This window comes from Falco rusticolus, chromosome 4 (assembly GCF_015220075.1).
Source record: "Falco rusticolus isolate bFalRus1 chromosome 4, bFalRus1.pri, whole genome shotgun sequence".
In the NCBI taxonomy this organism is placed as follows: Eukaryota; Metazoa; Chordata; class Aves; order Falconiformes; family Falconidae; genus Falco; species Falco rusticolus.
In genome coordinates, this window is record NC_051190.1 from 99,734,740 (window position 1) to 99,750,452 (window position 15,713).

A 15,713-nucleotide genomic window follows, 5' to 3' on the forward strand; every position below is an offset into this window, starting at 1 on the left:
AGCATCTTAAAGCATGTCACAAAGATGGATCAGTAGCATTGCTTAATTTACTATCAATACCAGCATCCTTAGCTGTAAATAACTCATCTCAGGCCAAATAACAATGTTTTTTGATATTCATATTATTAATTTCTTTTAATGTATTTAATTCAGCCCGAGTCCTTTAAGAGTTGTGGCATAAAAGCAGGAATTATAAGGATTATGATAATGGTTTGATGCCTAAAATTAATTTGGTCCACAGTTCATCTGAGATTCCCTTATGGATTGTACCACTTTGTTACCTTTTAGTGTTTTACACAGATGGATGAAGGAGCTCAGCATGCAGAATAAAGAAGAGGTGAAAGGAAAACATCAGGTATGTAATCAGAGCATGATATACAGCTGACATCAGCAAAAGTGTGATGCATATGAAGAAAGGATCATAAACACTAAGAAAAAACATTAATGGTAACTATGTGCAAGCAAAAACCCTCACGTTTATTGTTCCATCTGTGTACAATGAATTTGATCCAAAACTCTTAGAAGTCGCAGTAAGGATTTCTATCTAACATAGTTGGCTATAGCTCAGGCCTCACATCTGTCTCTACACATGCACATGCATTCGGTATATGGCCTGACATCCTTCTGCCTCTATGCATATATATACCTATCTCTGCGTAGCTGAGCATGAATATAAATATACATGTATGCATGTATTTCACAGTTCCTTTGAAAGTCACACAGATTAAATGCAGTCCTTTTGAACAATGAATAATAACAAGACAATTAGTGGCCATGTATGTTCAAGGGTAAATCTGCTGAAGTACAAAAAATACGGGCTCAAATGTCATGAGGACCAGTTAAGTGCCGGATAATCGACAGCAGCTGGAGTCTAACCCCATTTCCATCAGATGCAGCTTTGCCAGGATGTCTGAGGGCAGGATTGACACCTGGCCCAGGCCCAGAACACCTTTCTTTATGCCTTAAGTGGTGAAAAAAGGGGACTCTGGTAACAGTGAATCCTCCTCTCGAATGTCACAAACATTTGTTCTTCCTCCTGCCCCTGTAATCTGTACCATATTTACCCAGTTCGCACCGCCGTCTGGATTCTCAAATAGAGTTCACCCACATGCTTGTGTACTACGTTACCTTCAGCAGTTTCCTCTAAACACCTCCCACGCTTGCTGGCCTGAGGAAGGCAGCTCAGCATCTTCACACCTCCTTGCCTTTCCAGCGCTGTTACTGACACACCTTTTACACCTGAAGACATGATTCTGAAGCCTGTAGCTGCTCTTCAAAGTAGAGAAGCTGATCCACTTCAAAGCAATCGCTTGCTCTAGAAACCAGTTTCTCCAGACGTCTCCTGATCTCCACCTCACTGGCGTTCTGCTGTCTCGCTTGCTTGAGATAGCTGTACATGGTCTCAAAAAGTTCCACTCCCAGCTTCTCAATGGCAAATCTGGGGATAAATATTACATAAAGATCAAGTAAAAGTTAATTCACATTAGATATTAATACAAGCAATAGTTCATACTGATTTTTTCTAAATGTTGTAGCTACCTTTGATTAACATGATATAATGATGCACTTCATTTGTGTCCTGCTTTTAGCTGGGATAGAGTTAATTTTCTTCTTAGTAGTTAGTGCAGTGCTGTGTTTTGGCTATGATGTGAGAACAATGTTGATAGCACACTGATGGCTTTATTTGTTGCTGGGTGATATTTATACTAAATCAAGGACTTTTTGGTTTCTTGGGCCCTGCCAGCCAGAGGGCTGGAGGGGCACAAGAAATTGGGAGGGGACACAGCCAGGACAGGTGACCCAAGCTAGCCAAAGGGGTATTCCATACCATATGATGTCATGCTGAGCATATAAACTGGGGGAAGAAGGAAGGGGAGGGACGTGACATTTGGCATTATGGTGTTTGTCTTCCCGAGTAATGGAGCCCTGCTGTCCTGGGGATGGCCGAACACCTGCCTGCCCATGGGAAGTGGTGAATGAATACTTTGCTTTGCTTTGCTTGCATGCACAGCTTTTGCTTTACCTATTAAATTGTTCTTATCTCAACCCTTGAGTTTTACATTCCTTTCCGATCCTCCTTCCCATCCCTCTGGGGGGGGGGGGGGGGGGAGCGAGCAAGTGGCTGCGTGGTGCTTGGTTGCCAGCTGGGGTTAAACCACAACAATTTGTCTGACAGTACAAGGAACTAAAGTCTCCTGGGGAATTTCTCTGTGATTGATTGTTATACAAAAAGCCCAGGAGTAAAAACCTGGCCATAGTAATGTCATGGGAAGCATGGCCATCATCACTGTTACAAACCAAGATTCCTTTTCATGCTGAATCTGACGTACTGTTTTATCTACAGGAAACCTGGTATACACACATGTATTATTGCCTCTGCATTTCATCCAAGCCAAAATGAGCAACCCCAGTAGCCATACACCCAAGATTCCTTTTCATGCTGAATCTGACGTACTGTTTTATCTACAGGAAACCTGGTATACACACATGTATTATTGCCTCTGCATTTCATCCAAGCCAAAATGAGCAACCCCAGTAGCCATACACCAGTGGCATTTTATATGAACAAACACATTGCAGGATTCATTGCTTTATTTTAGCTTCTATCATATAACAAGGAAACCATTGTACAAGCTCAGCATAAGCCAACTGACATCTTTTTCTTTTCCTGCAGCACTCTCCTTTTATCTGAAGACAGACCTGTAACTCAGTGACAAAGAATACACTCACAGGATCTTAATGCTATAATTTATAAAGAAAAGCCATCTGCAAACTACAAGACAATGAACAGCACTTCTTTTTCTAAAGGCAAACACCTTTAAATTCATGTATCACAAGCCACAGGTAACATAAAATTTTCCATTCAGTGATGGGTTCATAATATTTTGATTAATATATTGGATTAATTTTCCTTCAGCATATCACAAACTATCTACCTGCTTTGCACACATCTGCCACAGGATTTGTGTTGTTTTCTTTCACTAAACTTTTATATGTTAGAGCAGTTGAGATTTGATTGTCTGTTAGTTCAAACTTGCACTTTGTAGGGGTGATGATGCTCTTCACTTAGAAAGTAAGCTGGACTATTTGGGATCACCTTGCACGAACATCTTTAATTTGCATTTTAAAATGTCTTCTTTTGGTTGGGTAAAGTTGTGGTAAGCAGCCTTTCCTTCCACTAGCATTTTGTTAGGATTTCAAGGGGGTTTAGATAGGGCAATCACTCCTTTTTCAGGAAATCCATCATGGCATGAAGACCTGTTCAATAAAGCTTCTCAGCATATCTGAACAAGGTTTCTCCAACAAATTTTCCCTCCATACTAAAATAACTAATGCTCTCTTGTATTTCTCAAGCACTATACATATTGTGTCTCTAGCATGTTACAACATTTGATACCTTAACACTTTGTTTGATGGTAATTCTTTTAGACAAAAAAGGAGGTACAAGGAAGTAAACTGCACAGTGTTCCAAAATTTCAGCCTGGATATCTGTGCTCATGTTCCCTTACCACTGACTCTCTGTCACACACTGCTTTCTACAAATTTAGACTATGGAAAACTGAGAAAATGTAATGGAAAACTGAGAAAAATGGCCCCCAGAGTTGTCCCAGGATGGGAACTGCCTCATTTATCACTCCAGCAGTGAGCTGCCTATTATTTAGAAAGGATTAGCATGCTTTTACAGTGTTTACTGTCTATACTGTCCCCGATGGGGGCTTTGAGCTGCTCCCTGCTTCTGCACACAGTGTGCTTGCCGGCACAGCCTCAGGCACAAGCAGATCGTGTCTTCAGGGGAACATGCACAAGACTCCCCGAAGGCAGTTTAAATGGTAAAACACGCACACCACCCTCCAGCAACATCCCATACTCCAGCTGTATTTTTTTGCTGATTTTGTACTGATTTTGCTACATATCTAACACCAGGGTAAGGCCAACTGTTCTAACCTGATAGCATAATTCACCTAAAGGGGTGAATTCATGTTTCATCTGTGGGCATCCTGTTATTGCTGAGTAATAACATTGTTATAGTGAGACTGCAGTCAGTAAAATTTCCACGTTATGAAAATTCCTCCATTCTTAGAAAACCGTTGCAAAGAATTTTACTTTATTGTTTCTCAAACTTCATTTGATATGAAAACATATACAGTTTCCTCAGTAATACAGAACCACTTCACTAGCATGTTAGAGACTTCTGAAAAATCCTGTTGCTATATAAATTAGGACCTACTGCTGGTAAAAACGGACAATACAGCCAATATGGTATTTTTACTTGTTATCCTAGATGTCTGCTCTGATCTCAGAAGGAGGAAACACTTCTCCTCACACCCACCTGCTCTCTGCTTTTCTGCAGCTCAGTCATGCCCAGCTGAGATCTCCCCTTTGCCTACACATTACCACTCCCTGCTGGCTCCTGACACAGAGGTGGATCAAGAGCTTGGGGCAGAGAAAGCCAAGACCCAGGATCAGAAGCCACAGGGCCAAGCTGGAAGCTCTGCAGGTCCAGATGCGACTCAGTCCTGCTTCCCGTAACTAGAAACTGCATTTTTTTCTACCAACAGTGCTGTTTAGGGGAAAACTAAAACTGTTGAAAGTTATTATCAGACACTCAAAACCTAGGAATCAGATTACCACAGGAAGCTAAGTAGGGGTTTGTTTGGCACATAATGTACATTTCTTCACAAAACTTAATCTGAAATACCACAGTATTTCTCTCCAATGGTTAAAACTCAACACTTGAGAAGCTATTTTGAAATCACTGCTACTTCATCAATGCCTTTACTGACTCCTCTCTCCCTCTTAAGACAAGGATGTTTAATTTTTTGGCAATCCTCTCTATTTAAAGATGAAAAATTAAGCAAAAGTACCTTGGGAGTATTCCTTCTGCTAATAAATGTGACCTGCAGAGTTGAATCTTTTTGGTTAAGCTTGGCAGAGCATGCAAATAGGCTAATCTGTATAATAGCTGATACAATAGAATCAGGGAAAAATGTTCACAGGTTGAAAATTAAGGGGTAGGTAACAAAAATCACAACTTGCTATTACAAAAGAAGACATCAGGCTCTGTTTGGACTTGAGAGCTGCATTAATGTGAGTCTGCTACCACATCATGCTTTTTCTGTCACAGAGGTAGACGTGTGGGATCTAAGACACTAAATGTCAAATAGATGTTACTGAGTGAATCTATCATCCTGATGGAGGGAAGGAGGAGGTGGTTTCCTGCAAAGCAAGGTTTGCCCTTTACGGCCCCAGTCCTGTGCTAGGGGATATTTGTCTATCCATGCAAAGTCCTACAAAGGCACAATTACGGATTTTGCCATGCCCTTCTGTTTATAGTTACTTCTATTTCACATGAAATATAGGACACCTGCATCACTGTATTGAAATGGTTAAAAGCCTTACCACCAAATGTGCTGTGAGAACAAATACAGAGCTCACACTTACACTCTCATTTGGCCACGTTTTCTGATTTATTCTCTTTCTGTTGTCTTATAGCTCGCTTACCTACAAACGCACTATTTTCTGCCAGAAATGAGCCATCATTTCTTTCTCAGCCATGAGTACATGAGCAAAGGGGATACCTGACATCTGGGATTTCATTACTGTAACAAACTTTGTGGGCCACAACCCCATCCCACACTGCCCTAAACTGTTTTTCACTATGCTGAAATCAAAGAAGTTACATCAGGCTCTACCAACCAATGGTCTCACCCAGGATGACATACACTATTGTGCTTAAATGTCATGTCTCAGGTTGTTCTTTCTCTTGTTTCACTGTTACAGAGGCTTCCATATGTGGAGGGATTCATTGCTGGCATTGGAGCATCCTGTTTCCTAACTTTTCAGCATCTTGTTAAGCAATGAAATTCACAGCTTTCTAGTTGAACCCTATGCTCCCTGTACAATGCAGGCAATCCCAGAAAGGCATTGACCCAAAACATGAGCCCACCACAAGTGAAGAAAGGCATATCCTAAATCTGACACCTCTCTGGCTTTACTGAAGTTGGGAATCACCTCTGCCCCCCCAGAACTCGCTGCACTTCAGCATGAACACATAGAGACCATGGTTAGAGCATTTACCCAGAAAGTTGGAAACCTGGGGGAAGGACAAGATTCAAACACATGCCTCCCAGAGCAGTACCATAATCACCAGATATGGGGGACAAAGGACACCACTTCCACTCTGATTTGTATGAAAGCAGATGTCTTGGGACAGAAGAACATGTGCAATGATGGAGGATAACTCTGGATAGACTGAGGACTATGGACAACACTGGAAGTATGTGCAAGCATTACTTGCATGAAAAACTCCCTGAATAAAATAGTATGAGCAGTCCTTGGAGTCCTTCAGTCCTGGGGACTGAAATCCAGGTTACCACATGTGTGTGAGTGCCCAGAGAGTGTGCTTTCTCATGCAAACTGCAAGAGATTCAACAGCGATCCCTAGTTCCCTCAGTCCTGGCTGCAGAGAGCAGTAGCAATGCTCTAGGCAGAGAAGGCACAGGGCTGGGGACCTCCACAGCCTGGAGGTACGCTGCAACCACCTACCTACTGGCTGGACAGCAGATATTGCCAGTCCCCACACTGTCATCTGTGGAAGCTGTGGTCTGAAAAAAACCCCACATCTTGCTGCAAGCTTTTGTGCAGCACTCAGTCCACACCTGGAGAAAATCAGCTGGGGCAAGCCCCAAAGGCCACAGAGGCAGGTATCTGATTTGTGGCTATTGATGGGATCTGGGCATGAGATAGGGACTTGGTTCTATCAAGGGTAAGGTGCTTCCAAGCATGTGAGAAGCAGTACGAATATCAGCAAAATCATAGGCACTTAGCACTCTGACTCGCTGCCAGTGTTAGAGGGGAGCTAAACAGAAGCCTTGAGAACTGTAATTTTATACTCAGGGTGTCTAAAAAGGTTCCAAGTCATTTAGTGGATCTGGGCAGGCTATCTGGTGATTTGTAGCAGATTTCCTACACATCAGTGCAAAATTACTAAAATTTGACAATGTAATAATGTTGTGCTCTCAACAGGCTGAGGAAGTTGTAAATCTTTCCCTGGGTGAAAAGAATTTTCTATTATCCCATGGGTCTTTATTTTGACTATTCCACTACTAGCTACATACTGACATTTCCTTTCTGGTTTGGAGATCAATTACAATACACCTTCCTTTATGCAACACTGACAAAAGCCACAAAACAAGATTAATGCTTAAGTTTTGCACTCCTCCATGGGTGTTAGCAGCTGGGTTAATATCTCTCAACAGCTTGTCATTGCCTGCCTTGAAGGATAACTACGACACAAATCAGCAGCTAAAGGGGTTTTCAGCTTCTCACTTTCAAATGTCATTCAACATGATAGTAACTATCATTTAAAACCATTCTGCCTTCCCTCATCCACCCCTAAAAGGAAGCAGCACTTTTTGCTCACAAACACTGAGTTTCCACTAGTGCGTCCAGGGAGCTGAGGCATGGTCCATGCTCAGGAGCCAGGAGAGGCTCTGCAGCTGCCCCATGCTCTGCACAAGTCACTACTGAGCACACCAGAATAACACCATGGAAGTCCCTCTGGATCAGGCATCAGCAATAACATCTCACCTCTGCTATAACAGGCAACAAACACACAGCTCCTAAGCCAACCACAGAAAATTAAGTTATTTCAAAATACTACTGTTACTCGTGGCTACCTCAAGGCAAACCTTAAAAGAGCAGCTTTCTGGACATGGAATACCTATTCCAGTGGGCATTTATTTATCCTTTTGGATGCAGCCAGGCTGTCTGCATCCTACAGCAACAAGCATATTGTAAAACAGGACATACATCCATTGTGATAAGGGCTCCCAGGGTGTAAAAGGAAGTGTAGGGATCTCTGAAAGATTAATTTCAGCAGATGTCACTAAATTCTGTTCTCCTTAACTCAACAGTATCCCCATGGAGTCCAGCAGTATTACTTACTGTTACATCCAACTCTGATTTGTCCCTGAACATGTTATTTCTAAGCATGAATCTATTAACCTTGTACTTCTCTTTAAAACAGAGTACTATCGTGCCACTTTGCAGCTAACCAGTAGTAACCTGAATCTTGGTGAAAAAGTGTTACATTTATCTCCTGAAATTACTTTGCAAAAGAATCAGGGAATTGTCTATCTTTGATCTCATACAAGATATTGTTTTCTAACTGTACCAGAAAATCTTAGGATTATCTGCTACCGCATTTCATGGTTCAGTAAACAAACAGATTTATCTCAGTTACCACACAAAAGGTCCCTTTCCTCTCAGGTTATCTTCCTGTCATTCAGTATGTTGGCATTACTGATTATGAACGATTAAAATGGTGCTGAAACTTGAAAGAAACAGCTCTAGGTTCAAAATTGCATTTGCAGCAAAGTTTGTCTGTTGCTTTCTAAAGACCCTTTGAGATCTGTTAGGAGAAGCACATTATAAGTTCCATGACTTATTTTTTAGGAACTTATTTCTAAAGGTAGGGCAATACCTTTCTAGTTCTGACAGTTGTTTCATCTTGGGAATGTGAAAAGTGTGGCAAAGTCTAAGAAAAGGGCTTAATTAAAAAAAAAAAGAAGGAAATTTAAAGAATTATTATATAAAAGCTAGTAAAAGAAAATCTGAATTGCTAATATTAGCCCCTAACTTCACCTTCAAGTCTCAATGGACTTTGACTTTTGTCATATTACTGCTGAATGAAAATTTCTTCACTTGAAGACACAATGATAATTTTCATAATTCAACCTTAATTACTTCATAATTCCTGAATTATAGCACCTTAATATGATTACAAACAAAACTCTCTAATGTCCTACTTCAAAGACCTGCAAAATCTAAAGCATATTTAGGACATGTTTTCCCATGAGCTAAGCAGGATCTTATTATTAAAAGCTGTAGACACACAGCTGAAAAAATATCAACAATAATATTCTCCATGCATCTCATTTTCTGACATAAATGAATTTGTAAAATAGGAATTGAAGCTGACATGTGCTCTTGGAAGAAGTGTTACTTAGAATTTCGAGCTGCTAGTTGAATGCTAGCTACTACAGATTTAGAATATAGTTTGTCATAAGAGGAAATGGTTTTTCAGTTTTTCCCACAGAAAAAAACCACCAAATCACAACAAAACATGATCATTTAAATCAAACCTACCTATTTCAATTTTAGTCTTCCTATATTAACAAATTTACTGCCAATATAAAAAATGAAAAACAAGTTTACTTATGTGGAGCTGTTCTTCAGGGGGGAAGACAGCTGAAAATGATACCATTTAGTGGCCATGAAGAATTACCTGAAACATGCTTCCCCCGGCAGCAGTTTCTTTATACACATTTTGAGATTTCCTAGCCTTGCTAAAATTATTTTAAACATCATCCTGGTTTTTAACAGTGTCATGGCATACAAAGAATCTTTGAAAAATCATCAGTTTAACTCATTCAGCATCACTGATAAAGATCAAGCAAAAATTCAAGGCACATTTAACATATCTGATGCCATTTGCTTTGATTGTCAATGCATTTGTTTTAGACAGATGTGTCTGAAGAGCAAGAAAATATACAGCTGCTTCTTGAATGTGGGCATGCAAGCATACAGTAGTTATCTCTGAAAAGTCAACAATTATATACAGTTGTCATCCAAGTTTAAGAATAAAACTGCAAACTTTTATTCAGCTGTGCGGTAATTCAGAGGTAATGCTGATCTCCTTTTACATGGCTTGAATTTTTTTTGGGGTCTCTCCTGATTTAGGGTCTCACACCAAAATGACAGTTACAAAACTAACAATTTGCCCATCAGAGAAAGGAAAAAATACAGATTTATGCATTTCAATGAAACAATCACAATATTAGATACTACTACATATATTTTTGCTCAATGCAAGCATTGCCTTTAGCCATATTGTATTAAATGTTACTATTGGCTGGAAAACAACACATTTCTGAGTTATCAATAAGCCAGTCTCATTAAAATGCTGTCAACATGTCAAGTGCATCAATGGAGAGATTAATGTAATCAGCTGGTATGGAGCTGGACAATTCTTGATAGAAACATCACAAGCCCCATAGTAATTTACTAAAAAAACCTTCAGCTAGGCTTGTGTACTGTGCAACAGCAGAGGGAGATGAAGCAGCACTTGAGAGCTGAATTATGCTCAACAACCATACAGTTATCATAAAAGTAATAATACTCTTAAGTAATCCAATCAAAAAGACATTTTAAAAGCTAAAAAAACCCCCAACTACTGTTGAACCTGAGATACCCAGTTATGACGAGTATATATGCACATATACACATACACATAAAAATAGATATTAACATATACACACAAAAAAATGTGTAAAGTTTTTGTACATCAACCATTTTGGCTTAGTTCACATCTATATCCACTCAAAGGGGCCTGAAGGTAGGCAGATTAAGGCCACAACTTCTCTCAGGTCCCTTTACACATCTGTAGCCCTTGAAGAAGTTGATAGCACAAAACAGAACTAAAGTCAATCCACATTTTGGCAGAGCCATACAATCCCATGACTACACTATACTATAGAGAAAGAAAGAAAAGCAATTACCAACTATGGACAGTAGACCTATGACTTTCAGAAAGGCCTAGAAAGGTTTAGGCATTTAGTTTCTTCTGGCTCTTAATCAAAATGAGACAAGCTTCACAGAGCTATTTGGGCATTTAAAGAGGCAGACAGCAGTCTAGTCCTTTTATTTTTTTTCCAAATGTAAACATTTAATACCTGAACACTTTTCAAAATTGGACCCTGGCCATTCCTTTGTCTCATATCTCTTGGAAAATCAAATAATTGCACATCTAGATTCCTGAAAATATGGCATATAAAAGAATAATGAAGATTTCTAATAACATTTACAGAAATGTAGCAGTCATAACATACAACAAAGTCACCCCTGATGCTGCTACACTCTCAGAAGTGGCAGCTGCTCCCTTTGTAGTAATGGCAAATGCAGTGGTTTGGGTCTGCTAACTTCTTCACACAAGACAGTTTGCATGTTGCCCAGTCTCTGGTGTTCTACCCCATGGTCTATTTTTTAATGATACCAACATTGCTCACCTCCTTCCACATGGGGAATATGAGATGTATATCTTAAATGACTTACATGTACAAAAGAAAGAAATCACTATCTGATGACTGAGTAAAAATGTGGTGAAGGAAAGAAGGAAAAGGACAGATTTTTCTTACAGACAAGTACGGTATTAGAGTAGTAAGCAGATGAAGGCAGAAGCAATGCAGGAATGGTAAACATCAGTAGTCTTGGCAAGGGTTTGGTGAATGCCCTTTGCGTAATCCCTACCTATATTTCTCCCAAGTGTCTCTGTAAACCTCCCAAGGTCACAATGCTGCATCTAGTAAACACTGTCAAGATTCTTCAAGTGCTTCCATATCAAAACCAGACTATATAATTAAAGCCACATGAAAGCATTCTCCCATTTTTAAACTACTGACAAAATCAAGGCGCTAGAAAACTGAACAGCTCAATCTATGCATTATGTATGCACAGCACGAGAAACTAGGGAAATCATGCTTTCTGTGCAAAGCAAAAAGATGTATTAGTCTAATTCTTCTAATGTTTTAAGTGTTTGGGGCTACTTGAAATTTTAAAATTAGTGAGTCTATACTTACCATTTTATGTGGTTTTCTACTGGAATACAATTTTCAAACTGAATAAAAACTCTCTGTAGTGCTAAAGCAATTATGACATTACTGTCCACTTAAAAAAAAAAAATCCTTAAAAATTCAGGATAACAGAATGGCTCACAGATCTATGGCATGCAGCTTAGTAGAGAAGCTGAAAAAGTCTGAGTTTTCTTTACATATCTAAGTAAATTCACAAAATCTTACACTTTAAGAGTTGGACCTGGGGTTCAAGTAATGCACAAAATGAGTGCCAGGATGAGCATCCCAAGAAAACAGATCAGAGTTTAACCATGCCCTAGTAGAATCACTCACTACCTCAAACACCAAGTTTATTCTCTTTATTCCTTTCAAAGTACATCATAACGAACGTAAAGCTGCTAAGAACTGCTGAAATGATGGCATCAGCAGGTGACGTGCTCTTCCCATCCCCAGATGCAGGATGGAATGGAGAACTGTAAAAGACAGAGGGCCAACACAAGAGAGGCAGCCCATTTTTGCTGTGGAAAGGGGAACAGCATGGACAGTGGGAAGAAGCTGAATGAAAACCCATGGAAAATGCCTGGGGAATTAGACCATCAAGTCCAGCTTCAGCCTTGAGGGGGAAACTACTGCTTCTGCTGCAGAGGACTCCTACACTTCTGGGCAGCAGCCACTGCCTTGCTCACCTTCATTTCTTCTTTGGCAGGAAGAGTCCAGTACTCACTTTTTCCCCTTTCTCAGTTGTTGCCCTAGGACTGCAAGGACTCACAAGCTGGGAGCATTCACTCACTTCTCCCTGACAGGAACCAAGAACCGAGTTCCCAGCTTGGTCACATAAAGGCAGGTTCAACTCTCCTAGCATTCCCAGCTAGTTTTACTGTATTCTTATTTCACATGCCTGTAAAGTGAACAGCAAAACCAAAATACTTCAGACCTTCAAATCTGGGTCTGGAAGGCAACTATGCAATTACCTTGAAACAGATCAACAGGAAAAGAAAAAGAAACTCATGGGCTAAGATGTTTGATGTGTTTCATAGTGAGCTCATCTGGCCCTAAACAATTAAAGAGATGGAGACTGGCCTTTAAAAATGAAATGTGAGAAATACTGGTGAGGAGGATGGATAAGTAAGCAATACTTTGGCTTAGCTCATAAGAAGCAAAAAGCTACAGTTATACTGTAAGATGTCTTGGGATCACCAGAAAGAAATTATTACCAGAAAATGGAGTGCTGAACAGAACAACTGTGGTGTGTGTAAAAGGAAATTTCATGCTCAAAAACATTTCAGGATCAATACCTTCAAGAATACTGTCCTCTATTTGTCTGCAAAAAACAGTCATAGCTCAGACAGTGTCCAAATACATCTTTTGTCTGTGAATTCCACATCTATGTCTACATCATGACACCTTCCACCTGACAGTCAATGCCAATTAAAAGGTCACTGAGAATTTTTTTTTACGGAAGCCTAAAAAACTGATTAGCTTTTCTCTTTGTTGCTTTTGCCTCCACCTAAAGCTGCCCTCAATGTCATGCAATTGTTAAAAAAATGTGCAAAACCAAACACAGAGTAAGTCTTCTATACTTCAGGCATTTTAGGACTACTTATCTTAAAGAATATCCAGTACCTATCCAATGACTTCAGTATGACCTTTCTTTTTGAATTTTTAAAATAAACATTACAGCTGATACCAAAGTCACAAGTACAAGAAGTATATATGCATACTGCTCATGAGTCTAAACCAGTAGTATTCACAGGAACGGAACAGAAGTATCACCAAATGCCTTTTCTCCATGACTTCTGAAAGATGGCTTTACTTACACTCAGCGGGTGATGATGAAGTCTTTTGCCTGATCATGGTATGCTGCTGTGTGTAAGACTTCAGGGACTGACTAAGAGGTGCTTACTGCTGTGCTAAAGGATTTTAATTTACTTAAAATTCGGGGCATAAAAGCCTCTTCCTTTTACTGACATACATTTTATTGAATTCTAAACTGCATCTTAAAGTTCATGGCTATTAAAATGACTCATTGTATATATTCATAGATACCTCCACAAAGGAGAACAAAGCACTCTCTGTACTAAGTTTTTTTTTCTTCATTTCCTACATTTTTATTTCTTTTTATATTTTCAGAAAAGAGAGAACAAGATATACATTCTATTCCATGGCTATTCCATTACTCAAAAATTATCCTTACTCTGTAAAACACAAATCCTGGTTTTGCAAAGCCCAAGAAATTAATTTTGCTATACAGTACTGAAGAGGCTTCAAGGTGATGCCTTCACTCACTGGAGACCTGGGATACAAATGCTACATAATACAGAGAGGTGCAAATGTGAATACGGCCAGCTGCACCAAAACCCCTAATAAAGCTTGTTGTCCACAAATTTCTGCACACTCTTGTCATATTTCTCACCTTTGCTTTTCTGTTTTAGATCATGAAAACCTGCACAAACTTGAGATGTCAAGCATGCATCGTAAGACTTTGCATAGGCTTCTGCACTTCTGCCAGGCCCTTCATTGCAGTCAAACTGTGTCTGAGGTGGTAAAAAATTTGGAAAGAGCCGCCTCATAGTAAGATACAGTAAGCTGAAAAGAAGTAGAAAAACTTTCTCAGCTAGAGATCTAAACAAGGTGGACTGTCTCTTTTAATGTAGATTTTGACCTCTTTAGCCTCTTACAAGCTATCACAGCTGTTAGCCCAAGTCTGAAGAGTTTGCCTACTAAGTTTTTCAGAAGCTGGCAGAAAACAAGCTAGTGTTAGCTACAATGACTCTTCTTTCTAAAGGCTTTCCTTAGGGACAAAGCCAATCTTTCAGACAACAGGTACTGCCAAGCCTTCTGACATCTTGTAAAAAAGACTTTGACAAGCAGTATGGACCTCAGAGGGAAAAAAGGAATAGCTGCTATAACAATTTGATCTGATGGGGGGAAAAAATGCTTCGGCTTGAGGAGCTGTTTCTGAAGAACACTATGATTCTTTTCTGAGACGCGTAGTTAGAAAGTCTCTATAGGGGAGCATCAGTGGAACCATCATTAGCTTTTCTTCATGGGTCTCTCTGGTGAAGACAATTTGGCTCTGGACAGCATGTGAAAGTACAGCTTCTCAGACTGAGGCATGCACCAGCTTACCCAGTACTATCAAGGATGCAAACCACCATGAGAATGAGATGGTGGGCAGGACAGAAAACACCAAGAAACGGCTCCTCCTATTTCCTGCATCCGAGAATTCCTCAGCCTAAAAGCCCAATATGAGGAATATGAGTGACACAACTCTGATTTATGTATTTGCTTGACTTCTCACTGTTAACATGCAAGGCTGGGAAGGAGCATAATGAGAAAAAGTTCAAGATAACCTTTGCAGGAGCTAGTTCAAGAAATGGTGATTTCTTATCAACACTGCAGAAGATCCCAATATCGAAATAGTTAGCACCGAAGTAGAAATTTTTGCAGAGAGAATGACCTCCACTTGAAAGGTAAATTTAAATCTCTGCTGCTATGAACTTCATAATGAATACTGATAACAAGTATAACAAACCAGAAATTGTTGTCACTGGGGTAGGTGATTTTATCATGACTTTTACTGAGAGGACAGCAATTCAAAATGCTAGAACAGAGTGCAATGGGAATTGGCAAAAATATGTTGGGGGAAAATATTCAGGGATTGTAGTGAAGGAAGCTGGTGACTGAATCATAAACACTATAAGGCTGTCTACAGGTTACGCTTGAGTCATTCTTTTATTCAAAATAGGAGGAGACGAAGGACTCCTACCTACCATATTCAAGAACATGTGTGGCTTCCTTCTACATTCTTGTAAAACTTTTAGCAGAACTTCCCTCTCCTGTGAGTATCTCTATAAAGTCCTGCACAAGAATACAGTAGAAACTACTTAAAGTGGCACTCTGATAAACGACAAGTCTCTCTACTGTCAAAGAATGCATTTAGTGCAGCACACTGCAATAACTCAAGCAATGCGCACATCACATCTTGTCAAGTGACTGTCCTGCTGCAGTTTGCAAGCCCATGTCATTCAAGTGTCAATTAGAAATGGCTAAAAGGCCCTTTTGCTGTTAGACCCTGTA

At 39.8% G+C, this 15,713-nt stretch overlaps 1 protein-coding gene across 1 annotated transcript in view; it reads right to left on the reverse strand.

Annotated features, from left to right (window-relative positions):
- Window positions 1-456: 456 nt before the first annotated feature.
- NEK11 (NIMA related kinase 11) overlaps window positions 457-15,713 on the reverse strand; it is an 84,260-nt gene continuing 69,003 nt past the window's right edge. Inside the window, 1 exon segment of the mRNA XM_037383849.1 lies at window positions 457-1,438. Coding sequence (XP_037239746.1) covers window positions 1,234-1,438 — 205 coding nt within the window. The 3' untranslated portion in view covers window positions 457-1,233.